We start from the raw sequence: 19238 nt of genomic DNA on the forward strand, positions 1-19238 counted from the left end.
TTGTTTATTCCACATTTTCCCCTAGTTTATTAATTTCCACTTTTATCTTTATTTTCCTCTTTTTGCTTTTATAGTATTTTTTTTCTTCTTTTACATTTTCAGTTGGACATTTCCACCTACAAAGAAGCAGAGACAAAAAACATGACTTTAAAAGTTTACTTGTGCCAAAGTGAAAACAGCTGCCAGGAAGACTCAGACCCCAGTAACCTTGGATATGAGCTTATTTCTGCCTTTGTCACAAGTATGTTTTTAAAAGCAAAAAGACACCACAAGGAGTGGGCTGATATAAAGTTGTTTGTCAGGAATTTTCGTTGGTTTACAGAGATGACATTGATTAGTGATTGGCTATACACTGTATGGGCTATGGTGTCCTGTGTGTGGCATTGTTAGGCTAATTTATAGCCACTCATGGGCTAGCTAGCAGTTTCAAGACAGGATTCCTTAGCCCAAGGAGGGAAGTGGTATGTGATTGCTGTCTCATTCCCACGCGCCTCTGGGGACTGACCATTTAGAGGAGGTCTGCATTCCTCAGATAAAAGCTTCTTTTCTTTCTCAGATGCTAAATTAGTTATTATTTACATTTAAATTTTTCACATGCCATGTGGCCTCTTTGTGCACTGCTTTCATTATTAATTTCTAGTTTTAATGTAGCATGATAAGCAAATCTTTTCTCTGCTATTTTAACTTTTTTTTAAGTCCTGATGTTGTCTTTATGGCTTAAAATGTGGTCAGTGTTAGGAATAAAAATCCATGGCTGCTCAGGAGGTTACAGGGAGTTGCAGCCCCGTGTCTCTCCTATACAGTGAGCGTGAGCTGGCTCCAGCTATCTGCTATCTGCTGAGCCCCTCTGCTCACCCTCTTCTGTGGTCCTCATAACCACACCCCACCATCCAGTGGGAAAGGCTGATGAGGAAGAGGAGATGTTGGCGGGGAGAAAACAGAGAGAGAAAGAGGGACGAAGGGGAGAGAAAGGAAAACAGATGGAGAGGGAGGGAAAGAGAGAGGCAAACATTGGGTAAGATGAGGTTGAGAATCAGGGTTCTGGGTGATCCTCCCACATGGTTGGCCCTCTGTCCTCAGTAGGAAAACATAACCCCCGTTTTACCCTTTTCACTGGAAATCCCAATTCCTTAAACAACCCAAGTGGCCCAAGCCTCTTCCTTTGTGTCTTCTGCCCTGCCTTGCCTATGGAGGCCCCTGCAGCATGCGCATCACTCCCACCTCATCACACAGCCTCTCACAATTTGGGAGACTCTTTCATTTGCCACCTTTTGGAATCACTGTCCTAGATGTTTCTCTACAATGGACTTGGCTTTGCTGTGTGAATCATTCTGATCATTCTTATTTGAGATACGTGAGTTTAGTGATTTTGTCTTTATTGAAATGACAGATGTTTGTCATATTTTACAGTATGGGCCCTGTGTACATTTTAAAATACGTTTCATTAAATAGTCTTTTCTTTCTTTTGTATGTTCATCTGAGTTAGCCTTCTGATACTTGAAAGGTATGTGCCTTGTTTTAGTTGGCCCCTTTTATTTATAAAATGTCCTTATCCCTCTGTTTCTTTAGAATATTCGTTCATTAGCTACCATTAGCAATTATGAAATTAGCATATTCCTCATCTTCCTCTTCCCCTCTCTTCTTTATCACCAGTTTTAGTCATTTTTTTCTCTTATATATGCTTTTACCTTTCTTAGTTGCTCTGTTAAATCTTCATGTCTTTTGATTTCCAGCAATTACTTATGAGAGAATCTGTATTATTCCACAGCTCCCACCTCTTCTTCTCTTCCCTCACCCAAATTTGGTTTATTGTATGATTTCTACATTGTCAGAACATGAAATATTTACCCTTTTTTCCTACCACCTATGTATTAGTTTGTTCTTGCATTGCTATAAAGAAATACCTGACACCGGATAATTTATAAAGAAAAGAGATTTAATTGGCTCACAGTTCTGCAGACTGTATAGGAAGCATTGATGTGGGCATCTGCTCAGCTTCTGGGGAAGCCTCAGGAAACTTACAATCATAGCAGAAAGCTAACGGGGAACACACACATTACATAGGGAACACACACATTACATAGCCGGAGTAAGAGCAAGAGAGGGGGGAGGTGCCACATACTTTTAAAAGACCAGATCTCATGAGAACTCAATCACTATCATGAGGACAGTACCAAGTGGCAGGGATTGGGGGTGACACTAAACCATTTATGAGAAATCTGCCACCATCATCCAATCACCTCCCACCTCCTCACTGCCAATGCTGAAGGCCCAACTTTCAATACTGGGGAATGCAATTTGCCATGAGATTTGGTGTGGGCACAGATCCAAACCATATCAACCTGCTTCCCCACATTAGTCTTACTTCTGGTTCAGTTCTTGCTTGGCTTTTATTTGGCATAGTGTTCCTCTTTGGTTGTCTGAAGTTTGCACTCTAGTAGATTTTGTAGGAAGATTCATGGAATAAGCTTCCTCTAAGTTCCCACATATTCAAAACTGTTACGGCCATTATATTGGAATGACAGTGTGCTGACTCTGGACTCCTTGGACACATGTTCTTTTCCTGGGGAATCTGGTTATCTTTCCATTCTGTTCTCTCCTGTAACCGTGGTTCTCCAACTGTGGCCCAGCAGCATCATGACCACCTGAGACTGGCTTAGAATACAGACTCTCAGGCCCACTGCAGACCTGCTGAATCAGAAATTCAGCTGGTGGCCCCAACACTCTGTGTCTGAAGAAGCCTCCCTGAAATTCTCCATTCTGTCTTTCTTATTTGTGGTTATTCCAAGGTCAGCCTTCTTTTCCCCCCTCAACGATTAATATTTTTCTGTGATTGTCAAGAGAATTCTTTTCTTTTCTTTTCTTTTCTTTTCTTTTTGAGACACTGTCTCACTCTGTTGCCCAGGCTGGAGTACAGTGGTTCGATCTTGGCTCACTGCAACCTCCTGGGTCCAAGCGATTCTCATGCCTCAGCCTCCCAAGTAGCTAGGATTACAGGCATACACCACCACGCCTGACTGATTTTTGTATTTTTAGAAGAGATGGCAATTCACTATGTTGGCCAGGCTGGGCTAGAACTCCTGACCTCAAGTGATCCACACACCTCGGCCTCCCAAAGTGCTAGGATCACAGTTGTGAGCCACCGCGCCCAGCTGGTAATTATTTCTTTATTTGTAACTCCAGGAGCTTTGCCAGGACGTGTCTAAGTGCTGGCCACTCTGGGTCACCTTTCTTCAGCACATGGTGTACCTTTTAATGTGTCCTTTGTTTCAGGAAAGATTTCTTGAATTAGATCTTTACATTGTTTCTATTCCAATATGTCAGCTTTCTTTTTGGGAGACTGGCATACATCTATTAGTTCTCTTTTGTCTTTTCAAATCTTTTTTGTTTTTCCTTCTTCATCTAGCCCGCTCTCCTTATATTTTCCTCCACATGCCTTCTTTTGTGTTCCACACTTTCCATTCTCCATTATACTCTGAAATGTTGACTTTGTTTCCTTCATTTCTGCTCTCTGGTCTTGCATCTCAGAAGATAATGATTCCTCAAGTTGTTCAATCCTGTTCTTGTGTACAGTGTTTTTCTGATAAATCATCTTAATCTACTATGAGTATTTGGAATTTCCCCTCTTGACTCTTGTAGTATCTTGTATGTGCCGAATGGTATTTTCTCCCTTTATCCTTCCCTCCCTTCTTCTTTCCTGCCTTCCTTCCTTTCTTCCTTTCTTTTTTTTTTTTCTTCCAGCATTACTCATAATTTAAAGAGTTGCATTTTTTCTGAACTAACTGCAGGTGGAGTGTGTCTGTGTGTGTGTTGCGTACACACATGTATGTGTGTTGATATTCACAGCCACTGAGCCCTTTGGCAACTGAGTTCTCACTTTAGGACGTTTTCTATTTTCTTCCTTCAGTATGGTTCCTGCTCATGCATGCTTGATATTTGCCACTTTTAGCAGTTTTTGCATCCATTTTGTATTCTGAACATGCTAGCTACCTCTTAGTTTCACTAAACAAAAAGAGAAAGGGTTTTTATTTTTATTCACTGTTTTCTTTTTTATTTTTGGATTAACTCCTAGAAGGTTAAGTAGAAGGCTAACTATATCTCTATTTCACATCAGGACTTGCTCTATTACAATAATTTTAAGCATCTGCAACTTTGATACATATTCATTGGTTTCTTTTGTTGCTTTATGAATGAAGTAAGGAGTTGGTATTTGTATTAGGCCATTCTCCAATTGCTATAAAGAAATACTTCGAACTAGGTAATTTGTAAAGAAAAGAAGCTTAATTGGCTCATGGTTCTGCAGGCTTTACAGGAAGCATGGTGCCGACGTTTGCTCAGCTTCTGGGGAGGCTTCAGGAAGTTTACAATCAGTAGAAGGCTACAGGGTATCGGGCACATCACACAGTGAAAGCAGGAATGAGAGAGAGAGCATGAGATGCCACACACTTTTAAACAGCCAGATCTCTAGAGAAGTCACTCACTGTCGCAAGGACAGTACCAAAGGATGGTTCTAAACCATTCATAAGAAATCCACTCCCGTCATCCAGTCACCTCCCACCAAGCACTACCTCCAACTTGGGGTATTACAATTCGACACATGAGATTAGGGAGAGGTGTACACCCAAACTATATCGGTGTTACATCTTCTATCAGGGGTTAAGTCTAAAGTCAACTTGAGGCTAGGCATGGTGGTTCATGCCTGTAATCCCAGCACTTTGGGAGGCTGAGGTGGATCACCTAAGGTCAGGAGTTCGAGACCAGCTTGGCCAACATGGTGAAATCCTGTCTCTACTAAAAATACAAAATAATAATAATAATAATCAACTAGGCGTGGTGGTGGACACCTGTAATCTGAGCTACTTGGGAAGGTGAGGCAGGAGAATTGCTTGAACCTGGGAGGCAGAGGTCGCAATGAGCTGAGATCATGCCACTGCACTCCAGCCTGGGCGACAGAGTGAAACTCCATCTCAAAAAAAGTCAACTTGAAAGTAAGATATGCCTGGCCAGGCGTGGTGGCTCATGCCTGTAATCCCAGCGCTTTGGGAGGCCAAGGTGGGTGGATCACGAAGTCAGGAGATCAAGACCATCCTGGCTAACACAGTGAAACCCCGTCTCTACTAAAAATACAAAAACAAAATTAGCCAGGCATGGTGGAAGGCACCTGTAGCCCTAGCTACTCGGGAGGCTGAGGCAGGAGAATGGCATGAACCCAGGAGGCGGAGCTTGCAGTGAGCTGAGATCACACCACTGCACTTTAGCCTGGGTGACAGAGCGAGACTCCGTCTCAAAAAAAAAAAAAAAAAAGAAAGATGTATGCCTAAGATTTGGTCACAAAGATTTCCAATGCCAAATTCCTCTGAGTCCATGGAGTGCATTCTTAACTATTACATAAACTGCCTTTTCTAACTTGTGGTCGTGAAATCTGCCTTTTGACATGAAACAACACATAGCACACTCTTAGTTAAGTTCTGGTTCCTGTGAATGGGATGACCTGCATGGATGTCTATTTCACTTCCTACTTGTCATAAAATTCATGTGCAAAGTTATTTTGGACACAGTTATGAGAAGCAGTATTGTAAGAAAATTGGAATAAAATTATGAATGGTGTCTCAACATTTGAGATATAGCTTCCAAGATGAAAATACAATTTGGGAAAGTGTACCTGTTTCTTCTACATGTTAATCTGAGTTGTGCTTAAAGTAGGATACCCTTCTCTGGCCTCTGCTTATCATAGTATATTCCCAAATCCTCCTGCATGCTACCATGTTCACTATTCTTCCCTGGAGATAGACTTTTACTCTTTAAAATCATTCCCTTTTTTCTTCTTATTATGCTGCTAGTAGATCCACATATTATTCCACATAATTTGGATGCAGCAAGTGAAGAGAGAAATGACTATCTTAATTCCTAAGAAAGCATTACATATTCTAGGCCTAGAGCACATTGTTTAACCTTTCAAGCTTCAGCATTCCATTCTGTAAACTTGACTGGCCCTTTGGTAAACATATATTGTGTATGTCCTAAGTGTTCTGTGATGAGGTTTGGGGACAAGAAAGACAGAGAATGTAGTGAGTCTGAGAGGGAAGCCCAGCCCACGTTCCGTGGTCAGATGCCAGGTGAAGCCAGTGATTCTGCCTAGGTCATTCAAAGAGGCTCATGGTAGGTGCAAGTTGGCCAGATGGAGGCACAAAGAAGGATGTTGTAAACTGAGAGAAGACTGTGCATAGGGCCATATTTGTGATGGAGACTGGCCATATGAGCAGTGGAGGCTGGTTCTGTGTGGCTGATGAGTCAGGTGTGGGCCTGGTGGAGTCAAGGATGAGTGATTGGGACCAGCTCAGCTGAAGGGGAAAGGCTCAGCTACAAATTTGCTCCTGTGACACCTTAGGAATCAGTTAACATTTTGCAAGCTGGGGAATGACATGATCAAATGTACAGTTTAAGAATATTGTATAGGGAGTTGAGGTTAGAGAATTACTAATGTCTTTCCAGTTCAGTGGAATTGTATCAGTAGTCTATTGCTATGTTAACAAGCCACCCTAAACTTAGTGCCTTAAAACACAATCCTGTATTCGGCTCCCAGTTCTGCTGGGAGTTCTTCAGGTCTGAGCTGGTCTTACAGGGGTTCACTCACAGATATGCAGCCAGCTACCAATCAGCCAGGTGGCTCTTCTCCTGGAGGTGACTGACCCTCGGCTGGGGCCATGGAGGGACTCAGTCATGTGTCTCTCATCCTTCAACAGACTAGGCCAGGCTATTCACATGGCAATGACATGGTCCCAGTGACAATGAGAGGTCCCAAGACAAGAAAGAGAGGGCAAGCCCCAATGTGCAAGCACTTTGAAAATCCATTGGCCACATGATTAGCACTGATTTGAGGGGTGAAGCTATAGGCTTCACCACTTAATGAGAGGAACCACAGAGTCATATTACAGTTATATTGTAAGTGTGTGAAAACGGGTAAGGGTTTGGGGCCATTTTTGTCATCCACCATCATAGTTATTTGATATATTCCCATTTGGCTGTTTAAGTATTATTTGTCGGCCGGGCACGGTGGCTTAAGCCTGTAATCCCAGCACTTTGGGAGGCCGAGGCGGGTGGATCACGAGGTCAGGAGATCGAGACTATCCTGGCTAACATGGTGAAACCCCGTCTCTACTAAAAATACAAAAAACTAGCCGGGCGTGGTGGCGGGCACCTGTAGTCTCAGCTACTTGGGAGGCTGAGGCGGGAGAATGGCGTGAACCCGGGAGGCGGAGCTTGCAGTGAGCCGAGATCACGCCACTGCACTCCAGCCTGGGAGACACAGCGAGACTCCGTCTCAAAAAAAAAAAAAAAAGTATTATTTGTCTAGCTGTGGGATAACCAATATCTATTTTCATCCTTATGAATTTTCCTACTGCACAGGATTGGAAACATAATTCTCAAGGCCCAGGGGAAAATGAAAATGCAGGACCCCTTGCTGAAAATAATTATGAAGAATTTCAAGATAGAAGAGCATTAAATCACTCACATAGCTCCATTGCTTGTGGGGCTCTGTGCAACTGTATGGGTCACATGCCCGTGAAATGATCCTGCTGCTACAAGAGATAAGAAAGATCACCTTTCCTGTTTCAGTTCCCCTATTAGTCACCCCATTATGACCATTCTACACATGTTAACTGTTATGCCTGTTATTAAAAATTCATCAAATGTCTATTCTTTCTTATTTTTCCAGAAGGAGTCTATATGCTCAAGGCTGTTATTTATAATGAGTTTCATGGAACCAAAGTGGAGCTTGGGCCTTATTATGTGGAGATTGGCCGTGAGGCCGTGTCTGTGTTCATGAACTCCAGCAGTGTCCATGAGGATGAAGTGCTTGTCTTTACTGACTCCCAAGTGAATCAGAAAAGTAAGACCTATATTTGGAGTCTGAGCAAGCACCCCTCAGTTATAAATGAAGCAGGGCGTCTCTGCTTTACTTACATTGTTCAAGTTATAGCAGTTCTAAATTCGATACAACATCCTTCATTCATTCTTCCCTAATTCAGAAAATATGTCTTGCAGAATACTGTGTTCTAGGGGAACACGAAGATAAAGTCATACAAAGTCTTCATCTTAAGGAATCTATTACCTTAGTGAAAACATTAAGATATGCATAGGAGCAGGATGAGACAGGATATTAAAAATGCTTAGGAAGGAACATGGCTAAGGGGCTGGGAGATTTTAGGAGACAGGAACTTTATCTAACTGTGGGGACAGGGCATATCTGAAGTGGGAGCTGGCAGGCACGATGAGCCTTGCAGCACGGGCTGGAGGGACATTTTGGTCAGACAGCATGGCCTTGAGCTAAACACAGAACTGAGAAAGAATCCAGTGCTCGCTGAGTGTGCCAGGTGCACACTGATGCATTGATGAAAGACAAAATATCCATTCCACCTTATCCACTGCTAATACCTCACGCGTGTCACGCCACTTTATCCGCACAGCTACCTGTAAGGAAGGTATTCCCTTCATGTCAGTTTTGTAGAGGGAGGGACCAGAAGCTCAGAGACCAGTGGGGGTGGAAATGGGGAACTCCAGCCAATTACTGTAGAGAAGAGTCCCTACACTTTACAACAGAGCAAATGGGGAGCCAGCTAGTGGCACTCCCGAAGTGCAGCCTACGTGGATGGGATGATGGGGTCACATTTCCCAGAAACAGGAGAAAGGGAGATCCAATGGAGGGATGAGTCCCAGTGAACTCATCCATGTAAGAATTCTCTCCAGCTGTTCCACACAGTGGCTGTACCTGTTTACAATCAGACTAGTGAGAAACTCTCCATCCAAGAAGTTATGACATACATATGGAAGGACTTTTTTAACCTGTTTGCATACCCTAACTAGCCAGCCGGTCATTCATATTGACTTGTCTTATCTAACCCTGAATAAATAAGCAGCACGTCTAGCCAGTGCAAGAGCACAATTCTTGTTTCTCCAGTGGTTCCCTACCAGGATTTAGAATAGGAAGGTCCAAGTTTGCATCCAGCCCTACAGATTCATAATAGGGTATTCTTGGGCAAATCTGTAAACTGTATCTTTTTCTTTAGCACTTTTGATTATCAACTCAGAATTAATTTTCAGACATAGTTATTGAGACCATGTGATATTTATTTATCACATGATATCTATTTTTAGTCATATGATATTTATTTTTCAAAAACTCTGATGCATTGATGGACAGAATATTCATTCCACTTTATCTCTGTTATAAACAAGTATTTTCTCTTTATAAAGAGAAGAACAGTAGTAATAATAAATAACCCTCCTTTCTCCTTTTTTTTTTTTTTTTGAGACAGAGTCTTGCTCTGTCACCCAGGCTGGAGTGCAGTGGCGTGATCTCGGCTCACTGCAAGTTCCACCTCCCAGGTTCACACCATTCTCCTCCCTCAGCCTCCCAAGTAGCTGGGACTACAGGTGCCCGCCACCACGCCGGCTAATTTTTTGTATTTTTAGTGGAGACGGGGTTTCACCATGTTAGCCAGGATGGTTTCGACCTCCTGACCTCCTGATCTGACCGCCTTGGCCTCCCAAAGTGCTGGGATTACAGGCGTGAGCCACCATGCCCGGCCAAATAACCCTCCTTTCTTAATATCCTTTTATGATAAATGAGTTGCTCTAAATCTTCCTAGACATCACAGTACTCTTTCAGAATCTGATTCAGTGTTTGGTATCCACCTCCATATGTATGCACATACATATGTACATGCATGTGTGGTATGTATGTAGGGGGTATGTGTGGTATGTGTGTACATGTGGTGTGTATGTGTATGGTGCATATGCTGTGTATGGTGTGTATATGGTATGTATGTGTGTATATGCTATTTGTGTGATATGTGTATGGTGTGTGTACATGTATATATACATATATGCACAATCTTACATCTTATAGGACTTAAATGCATGAGGCTGATCTTTAGACCTCTATTTAAGAACTCCTGTGAAGTGAAGACTACTTAGTGTACACATTGAGAAATACTTTAAAAACAAGGCCATCGATCAAAGTAATTGACATATTTCAAAGGAATTAACATATTTAATACCATGTAGGGAGCTCTCAAATAGAGAAAAGATACAAAGAAAATTTTAATGACAGAAATTCTGTGATTAAGTTTATGTTTCCCAGGTATGTCTGATTTCAGAGCACACGCTTAGAATTTTGAAATTTATTGAGATTCAAAGAGGGAAAGTTAAAAATGAAAAATACTGACTGTGTGTTGCATGATAAAAGTGAATTAATTTTAAGACTTTTTCTCTTATCTCCTTTTTTTTTTTTCTCATTTTAGGCACTGTTGTTATACATCATTTTCCATCTATTCCTTCATATAACGTGTCCTTTATTTCTCAGACTCAAGTGGGTGACAGCCAGGCTTGGCACAGCGTGACTGTCTGGTATAGGATGCAGTGTATGTCTTTGTTTTAATTCCAGATTTAACAAAAACCTCCCTCGCTTAACAAAAACCTCCCTCGCGCGGTCAACTGGGATTAGGAAAACCATAGGCAGCACCAGGTTTTGTTATCAGCTCTGCCCGAGAGCCCCATTTGTCCTTGGACAGGTTCTTTGTTCACCACTGTTTGTTCTGGGACTTTTCTGAAACCACAGGCATTAAGGCTCCCATCTGAAGGAATGGGAAGGTGGGTTATCAGGACTATTATCTGCCAGCTCCATGTGCCACACCCTTTCTAGCAGACTCCCAAAAGGACTTGGCCCTGTGGCCTTAGGAGCTCCTCTTGTGCAAGCACTTTGGGGCCTTTGAACCAGGGCCAGCACTGCCTACCGTGTGCCCATAGCTGCATCCTTGCCTCCAACCTGCATGCGTATCAGAGCTTCCTCACCATCACTCAAGCCCATGACCAAGTGGGAAAGTAGAGGTACTAGTTTCTCTGGAGATTCCAGCCCTCTTATGTTGACATAGCTACGCCTTCTTTTCTTTTGCCACAGCCATCTCTGTCTACACAAATGGAACTGTGTTTGCCACAGACACAGACATTACATTTACAGCTGTTACCAAGGAAACAATACCCCTGGAATTTGAGTGGTATTTTGGAGAGGATCCACCAGTGAGGACAACTTCAAGAAGCATTAAACAAAGACTCAGCATCCCCCAATGGTCAGTAAAAGTAGCAGTCCTGCTGAGTAGCTGTTTGTACTGCAGCCTATACTCAGTCTGAAGATCACCATGCCACTACTGAAGGCATCTTATGGCTGTTACATTTGTATTACAATGGGCGACTAGGTCCTTCTGTGAAGCAAACTCAACGTAAGATTTAGGGGAAGATTTAGTTCATTTCTCTTCAGCTTGAACTAAGGGAAACGGTGTAGGGCTTTGAAGCAGACAGTCCTAGGTTCAAATTCTATCTCAGCCACCCATATGACCTAAGAAATTCTTCATCTAAGAAAGGGCAATGATGCTTACCCCTACTGCTTTGAGAAATGAATTAAATAATGAAGAGGGGGTAGTCAAAAATATCAACCCCCTTCTCCTCAATAAGATGAAAATCACTGGATACTTTGGTAGTTCTTACAAATTAAATGCTGCTTCCCCCTCCCCTGCCTTCCTCTTGAAGTATGGCAGACGGTTCCTCTAGATCTGACCCTGTTCTTGTCTTGCCATCTGCCTTCCCTGCCCTCCTTTCCCCATCCTGCAGGTATCGTGTGATGGTTAAGGCTTCCAACAGGATCAGCAGTGTGGTCTCTGAGCCCCACGTCATCAGGGTGCAGAAGAAAATTGTGGCCAATCGGCTCATGTCCCCCTCCTCAGCTCTGGTAAATGCCAGTGTGGCCTTTGAGTGCCGGATCAACTTCGGCACCGATGTTGCCTACCTGTGGGACTTTGGGGATGGCACCGTCAGCCTGGGGAGCAGCTCCAGCAGCCACGTCTACAGTAGGTGAGCCACTGCAAGGCAGCAGAGTGCTCTCTACAGACAGCGCGGGAATCAGTCTTAAGGCATCAGCTGTTGGGTTCCACATAGAGACCTGCCTGTCAGTCAGCATAGGTGACAGATGATTACACAGAGACGGATAAGACCTGTCCATGCCTCTCAAGGGGCTCCTAGTCCAGGGGAAAGACAAAGAGGAAAGAGATGCTTTCAGCACAGGGGCTGTGGCTGCAAAGGAGGCCTATGATGTAGTGGAGATGGCTCACTGAAAGTGATACCTTGAGTAGGAGCTTGACAAAGGGAAATGGGAAAGAGGATCCCAAACAGAGACAAGGGCCTGGGCAAAGGTGCTAGGTGAGGTGCCAACAGGAGATGTTTGGAGTGACTGGCAAGACATATATAGATGGGTGAGATGAGCATAGGCTGGCAGATTGTGAAGGGCCTTGATGTCATATGGAAGAGCATGAACTCTGTCCTTTAACTCTGCATTTACTGAGTGCCCGCTATGTGCCTGGAACAAAGCATCACGGAGCTATGATAAGGTGCAGACTGGCTGGATCACTCATTCCCACCCGAGCCTCTAGGGTGAGTGAGTTCTAGGACCCAAGTGGGTCGAATCCTTTCAGTGGGGAGACATGCATGGCCAAGGCTGAGCCTCAGGCTGGCATCAAAATTTTATGCTGCTATAGGGAAGTATCAAAGTGTGCAGAAGTATCTAGAAAATTAGGTTCATGTAGGCAGCGGCATCAGGGAAAGATTGTAAACTTCCTCCAATGCAGGATTTCCACGAGAACCCACACTGCAGCCTCTCCACGCTTTGTTGGGGACTGAATGGCCCCATCACTAACTATGGATTCAGGACTTTTTCATCAGAAATAGAGTTTCACATGAGGAAAGCATTGAGTAGCAGTGGATTGTAGACTGGTGCATCCTCAGTGGAGCACATGGTGGCCTAGGTACCTTGCGATGTACTCGGTAGCTCCAGGAGCCCTTTTGTGCCCTGTGGAAGTGACATGGTTTATTCGGTGCTTCCACTGTCATCTCTAGAGTGTGCCCTGGGCTCTCTGACAACCTGAGACAACCATCCAGTCTTCATTTTTATCAGTAGGCCCTACCTTTCTTGCTGGAGCTCCAGGAAGGCAAGTGATATTTTGGTCCTTGCAAACTAAAATTTGCGGTCTTCTGATGGGAATATTTTTCTGTTTCAAATTCAGAAGTCTTAAGTAATTATCCATGTTGCAACGTTTGCAGAATAACCATGTATTTCCTTAGTAAAGCACCACCTGCTGGGTCAGGAACTACCCAGCTCTCACCTCCAACTGTCCTGAATCCCTCCACAGCTATGACCCGCTCCCCTTCCCCGGAGACAGGCTATGGATCTATCCTGTCCTTCCTGAGTTTGTAGGACTCTAAGAAGTTGGTCAAGAAACCAGATCCATGGAGCAGAAATAGAACAGGAAGACCATCCCCAGAAACCCCCTAGTTGTGGTTTGGGGTACCCATCACACAGGGAAAATATATAGATCTGCTCTGTTGTCAAGAGGGGGCCAGGTCACGGCTGTGGGGACGGTTGCCCAAAGAAGGAAGCAACACACTCCTCACCTGGATGAATATAGCATGTGACATCAGTCTGGGTTTGGTCCTTGGCCTGGCCCAGGCAAGTTGGGGAACCAGTCTGTTGGTTAGTTGATGAAAGACCTCTGTGGAAATCAGTCTTGTGACCTTTGCCTCTTCTGTTCTTATTCATTGGGATGACTTGCTGTCAAATACTATAATTCTGCAGATAGGGGTGGGTATGAAGAGAATGAAAGCCTGACGTTCATCAATATAAATCTGTTAATTTCCGTGCTTTCCATCCTCCTAGGGAAGGAGAATTTACAGTGGAGGTACTTGCCTTCAATAACGTCAGTGCCTCCACCCTAAGAAAGCAACTTTTCATCGTGTGTGAGCCCTGCCAGCCACCCTTGGTTAAGAACATGGGGCCTGAGAAAGTTCAGGTAGGCTCGGAGTCTGGGAAATCCTCCAGCAGCCTTTTTTCAGCCTCCCTCTAAGTTGGGACCACTGTTTGGAGTGGTGAGAGTCTGGTGAATGAAGCAAGGCTTTGTCCAGTTTATCCTGCTGCAATTTGCACAAAGGAGTGCCTATAAGGGCTTCAGAGTGGGTGACCTGGACCCTCGGGGGAGGGAGGGCTACCCCAGTCTGGACAGGAGGAGACGGTGTCATTTCTGGGGTCTGGCGTGTGAATAAGTTCTTTATTCGCCTGCATTACTCTGACATTCAGCGCAGCTCAATTTAAGGAGCTCTTTTCTTTTCTCTTTTCTTTTCTTTTCTTTTCTTTTCTTTTCTTTTCTTTTCTTTTCTTTTCTTTTCTTTTCTTTCTTTCTTTCTTTCTTTCTTTCTTTCTTTCTTTCTTTCTTTCTTTTTTGGGACTGTGCTAAGAACTGTAGCATTTTCAGGAGAATGAAACATTTGAATATATATAACACCAAAATGAAAGGACATGATCGGTTATCTGTTGAACACCTATTCTGGGTTAGAAAAAATAGGGTTGCTTTTTTTTTTTCTTTAATTCCTTTGAGGCCTGTGATTTAGAGCAGATTTTCCTTTTCAGGGCAACAAATGACACACGGTAATTAAAATGCGTGACTGAGCTGCATTTGCTAAAATGCTTTCTATGGCATCTGACCCCAAGAGGTCAGCCCCCAGAGGGTGCTGGTGGAGATCAGCATGCAGAGACCAAGTGCCCAGGGCATTCTGGAGAGGGTCCTGGCCCTCACACAGGCAAGACCCCTGCCCACCTTTAGACCAGTGAGCACCTACACTGTTGAGGAGGTCTGCGTGCTAGCGGAACGTGTTCTCTGGGTGTGAGAGATGGACCCAAACAGCAAACGGACTAAAGCAAAAGGCACAGCAGGAAAAAAGCACAGACTCCAGGCAGGAGAGCTCTGGCTCCTGTCCTGACTCTGCTGTTAGGAAACGGGACAGAGTGGTTTTCTTGAGTTTTTCATCTGTAAAACATTTTTATTTTTATTTTCTTATCTGTAAAACACAGAAAACAATATTGATAATTTCGTTTTTTCTTTTTTTTTTTTTTGGTGGAAAGCGGGGGAACTCTGTTGCCCAGGTTGGAATGCAGTGGCATGATCTCGGCTCACTATAACCTCTGCCTCCTGGCTTCAAGTGATTCTTCTGCCTCAGCCTCCCAAGTAGTTGGGATTACAGGTGTGCACCACCATGCCTAGCTAATTTTTATATTTTAAATAAAGACAGGGTTTGCCATATTGGCCAGGCTGGTCTCAAACTCCTGGCCTCAAGTGACCCACCTGCCTTGGCCTCCCAAAGTTCTGGGATTACAGACCTGAAGGACCCTACCCAGTCATTTTTTATTTTATATGTTTTCCAAAAGTATAAGGGAAAAAAAAATGAAATCATCTGAAATCCAGGCAGCAGGCAATAGCCACTTTTGTCTGCTGTGTTTATTTTCAGTATTTTTCTAAGGCTTTTTCTATGTGGTATGTGTGTTTGTCACAAACCTGGGTTGCAGTGTGAGCATTTTCTTTTGTTATTAAGCAGCCTTTTGATTACATGATTTTAATGGTGTCCTAATGTTAAATCTTATGTATATGAATTATACATCATTTTATAATGTCCTCTGGTTGGACAATTTGTTGTTTCCAGTTTTCTTTCTTCTTCTTCTTCTTCTTCTTCTTATTATTATTACTATTATTATTATTATTTGAGATGGAGTTTTGCTTTTGTTGCCCAGGCTAGAGAGCAATGTCATGATCTCAGCTCACTGCAACCTCCACCTCCTGGGTTCAAGCGATTCTCCTGCCTCAGCCTCTCAAGTAGCTGGGATTACAGGTGACCCCCACCACATCTGGCTAATTTTGTATTTTTAGTAGAGACAGGGTTTTGCCATGTTGGTCAGGCTGGTCTTGAACTTCTGACCTCAGGCAATCTGCCCACCTTGGCTTCCCTCCCAATGTGCGGTGAGCCACTGTGCCTGGCTAAGCTTCCAGTTTTCTATCACTACAAATAACTTGGCAATTACACTGTCTGTACATTGTTCTGCAAGTGTATGGCCTCTTCACAGGAATAATTACTACAAGTTATAGAATTGAAGGACACAATGCCTTTCCCGGAATCTTGACAAGCCTAGAGATGTTCTTGTAGCAGCTCACATGTGTTGGCACTGAGGGACCAACTCTCACTCTCACTAGGCATTTCGTATTTTTTAATGTTTATTATTATGAATGAGCTAAAAATTGGCATCCTAGTATTAAAATTTGCTGTAACCCATGTAAGTCTGGGCAGTTTTGTGACAAATCTTAGAGTGATATCATATTTAGAATAGAAACAATAAAAAGTAATTGAAAAGTAATTTTAATGATAACTAAAGTCACTTAAATAATGTCAAAAGTAAACTTTCTTTTTTTTTTTTTTTTGCTGTTGCAAGATTTAATAGAGTGAAAACAGAGCTCCCATACAAAGGGAGGGGACCCAAGGAAGGTAGCCCTTGCCAGCTCAAATGCCTGGGTTTATATCCCAATCACTGTCCCTCCCACTGTGCTCTCAGGCAATAGATGATTGGCTATTTCTTTACCTTTAGTGAGCTATCTTTACTACCTGATTGGTCGGGTGTGAGCTAAGTTGCAAGCCCCGTGTTTAAAGGTGGATGCAGTCACCTTCCCAGCTAGGTTTAGGGATTCTTAGTCAGCCTAGGAAATGCAGCTAGTCCTGTCTCTCAGTTACCCCTCTCAACAGGAAAACCCAAGTGCTGTTGGGGAGGCTGGCCGACGACCACTCTAACTCCTTCCTGCTGAACTGGGACATAGTAGGGATTGTGCAGTTGAGATTTCCTCAGGAGGGGTGCCTTCGATGTCATTAACATTGAAGCCTGGGCTAGCAGGCTGGTCCAGGGATCCACAGTAGATCTTAGTCATGGACTGCATCTGGGGTTCCATTTGAAGAACAACATATAGCTTTACAGCTTCAATTCTGGAAGAGGCAAACTTAGCAAGGAGGTTAAAGATACAGGGTCCAAAGAGGAGTAACAATATTACAGCTGCAAGAGGTCCTAATGGGAGAATCCAGGGCATCCATTGGCTGAGGAGGCCCCAGCGTTCAGTGTTTTGAAGCTCCTCTGCTCTACGTTGTATTCGATCTCGAATTTCTTTAACTTTCTTGGTGATGATTCCAGATTGATTAACATAATAACAGCATTCTTCCCCTAAAAATAAACAGGTTCCCCCTCTTTCAGCAGTTAGCAAGTCTAAAGCTCTTTGATTTTGAAGGCCTACTGCTGCTAGGGAGTTAAGTTGATCTTGCAAGGTGACCAGGGAGTTGGTGACCCGTTCCATGTTACCATTTAGTTCTTGAGAGAGTTTGTAGTAGAACTGAGTAGAGGTTGTGGTACCGTCAACGCCAATACCTAGTCTGCCTAGCACTCCTGCTCTGATAACAAAAGGAAGAATGGGTACTCTTTTGTTGCAGGGCTTAGTTACGACATATTTGTATAAATCTTGTTCAGTGTAAATGGTCATAGGGGGCACTAAGAACGAAAGGAAGCACATAGATTCTGAAGAGCCATTCAAACAATGATAGGCTGAGGTACCACAGAAAAAAAATATTCCTGAGGGTAGGCTGACTATTTGTGTGGGAGGAGTTACCCACCTGATGCATTGGGAGTTGGTTGTGTCTATAGTATCGCTAAATTTTACGTAGGTGAGGTTTGAGGTATGAGTTATTTCCAGATTGGAAACAAGAGGTCCTACTAAAACAGAAGTGGTGTTTATTTCTGTGCTGAAGTTGTTCCATTGTTCAGGTACAGGGATTGAAATGTGTGACCTAAAGTGCAGGGGGAGGCACATCCAACAGTTAGTAAGGTTTTGGGCCTAGACCTCATGGAGTCCAGTGACGGTGGTATTAAATAGGCTTACCAGGTGAGTATGGGTACAGAGGGCTTCATGTAGTTTTGAAAGATCTAGTCCTTTATAGGGTCTAGGGGTACTATGTACCAGGGTCAGTTGAGAGATTACTTCCTTTACGTGTTTTTCTCTTGCCTGATCTTGAACTCCACCCCCATCAGACATACTGGTATGAGTGAAGTAAGTCCAACAGACAGTGGCTCCAAGTCCTCCAGGACAACTAGGATTAATCATTTTCCCTGTCCAATAATAAGTATTTGCATGCATGCAAAGAGTGGCAGAGTTATAGCAGTTACGGGGCATATGGGTGTGGGTGGTGAAGGTGGGGTTTCCCTTAAACTCCTATGCAATGGGGCATCAATATTTCCAAGAAGCTGGCTGGGCGTGGTGGCTCAAGCCTGTAATCCCAGCACTTTGGGAGGCCGAGACGGGCGGATCACAAGGTCAGGAGATCGAGACCATCCTGGCTAACACGGCGAAACCCCGTCTCTACTAAAAACACAAAAAATTAGCCGGGCGAGGTGGCGGCGCCTGTGGTCCCAGCTACTCGGGAGGCTGAGGCAGGAGAATGGCGGGAACCCGGGAGGCGGAGCTTGCAGTGAGCTGAGATCTGGCCACTGCACTCCAGCCTGGGCGACAGAGCGAGACTCCATCTCAAAAAAAAAAAAAAAAAAAAAAAAATATTTCCAAGAAGCCACATTCTCCATAGAAACTCTTGGTAAGGGGAGCTACTGCTCGTACAGTGGCATGGAGGGGGTGCAGTGAGAGTGAAAGGCGGTAAGAGAACAGTAAAGAGAAAAATATGACAAGGGAGGGCCATGGGGATTTATGATTTTAGTTACTTTCCTCATGGTTGTCTGACAGCCACAGGTCTCCTTTAGCATTGAGTATGCCGTTCACGTCATGAGATTCCACACAGTAAGATGTCTTCCCTGTATTATTTTAACTGCTTCAGATACTAAGACTGCTACTGCTGCCACTACCCATAAACAATGAGGCCAACCCTTTGCCACTACATCAATTTCCTTACTCAGGTATGCCATGGGTTGCAAGCTCATCCCTCAGACCTGTGTAAGGACTCCTAGGGCTATTCCTGTCTTTTTCTGTGACATATAAAGAAAAGTCTTGCCCCATTGGCAAGTTTAACACTGGGGCTTGGGTTAGGGCCTTCTTTAGGGCCTGGAAAGCCACGTCTGCTTCAGGTGTCCATCTTACTAAATGGGTATTGGCTTTCTGAGTTTCCTTAATTAGTGTATATAATGGTCTGGCTATTTTTGCGTACATGGGAATCCATATTCAGCAGAAACCTGTTACGCCAAGGAACCCTCTTACTTGCTTTAGGGTTTTGGGGTGAGGATGAGCCAGTATAGGCTGGACACGTTCCTCACTGAGGGCCCTGGTGCCTTTGGA

The 19238-nt window shown here is 43.8% G+C and overlaps 1 protein-coding gene across 1 annotated transcript in view; it reads left to right on the forward strand.

Moving 5' to 3' along the window:
• Positions 1-19238, forward strand: part of PKD1L1 (polycystin 1 like 1, transient receptor potential channel interacting) — a 185781-nt gene that overhangs the window by 30728 nt on the left and 135815 nt on the right. The window contains exons 8-13 of the mRNA XM_065541975.2: positions 75-241; positions 7718-7891; positions 10305-10424; positions 10961-11129; positions 11668-11907; positions 13763-13895. Of these exons, the coding sequence (XP_065398047.1) occupies positions 75-241; positions 7718-7891; positions 10305-10424; positions 10961-11129; positions 11668-11907; positions 13763-13895 (1003 nt within the window). The remainder of the gene's footprint in view (positions 1-74; positions 242-7717; positions 7892-10304; positions 10425-10960; positions 11130-11667; positions 11908-13762; positions 13896-19238) is intronic.

The sequence above is a fragment of the Macaca fascicularis genome, chromosome 3 (assembly GCF_037993035.2).
Source record: "Macaca fascicularis isolate 582-1 chromosome 3, T2T-MFA8v1.1".
Taxonomy (NCBI): Eukaryota; Metazoa; Chordata; class Mammalia; order Primates; family Cercopithecidae; genus Macaca; species Macaca fascicularis.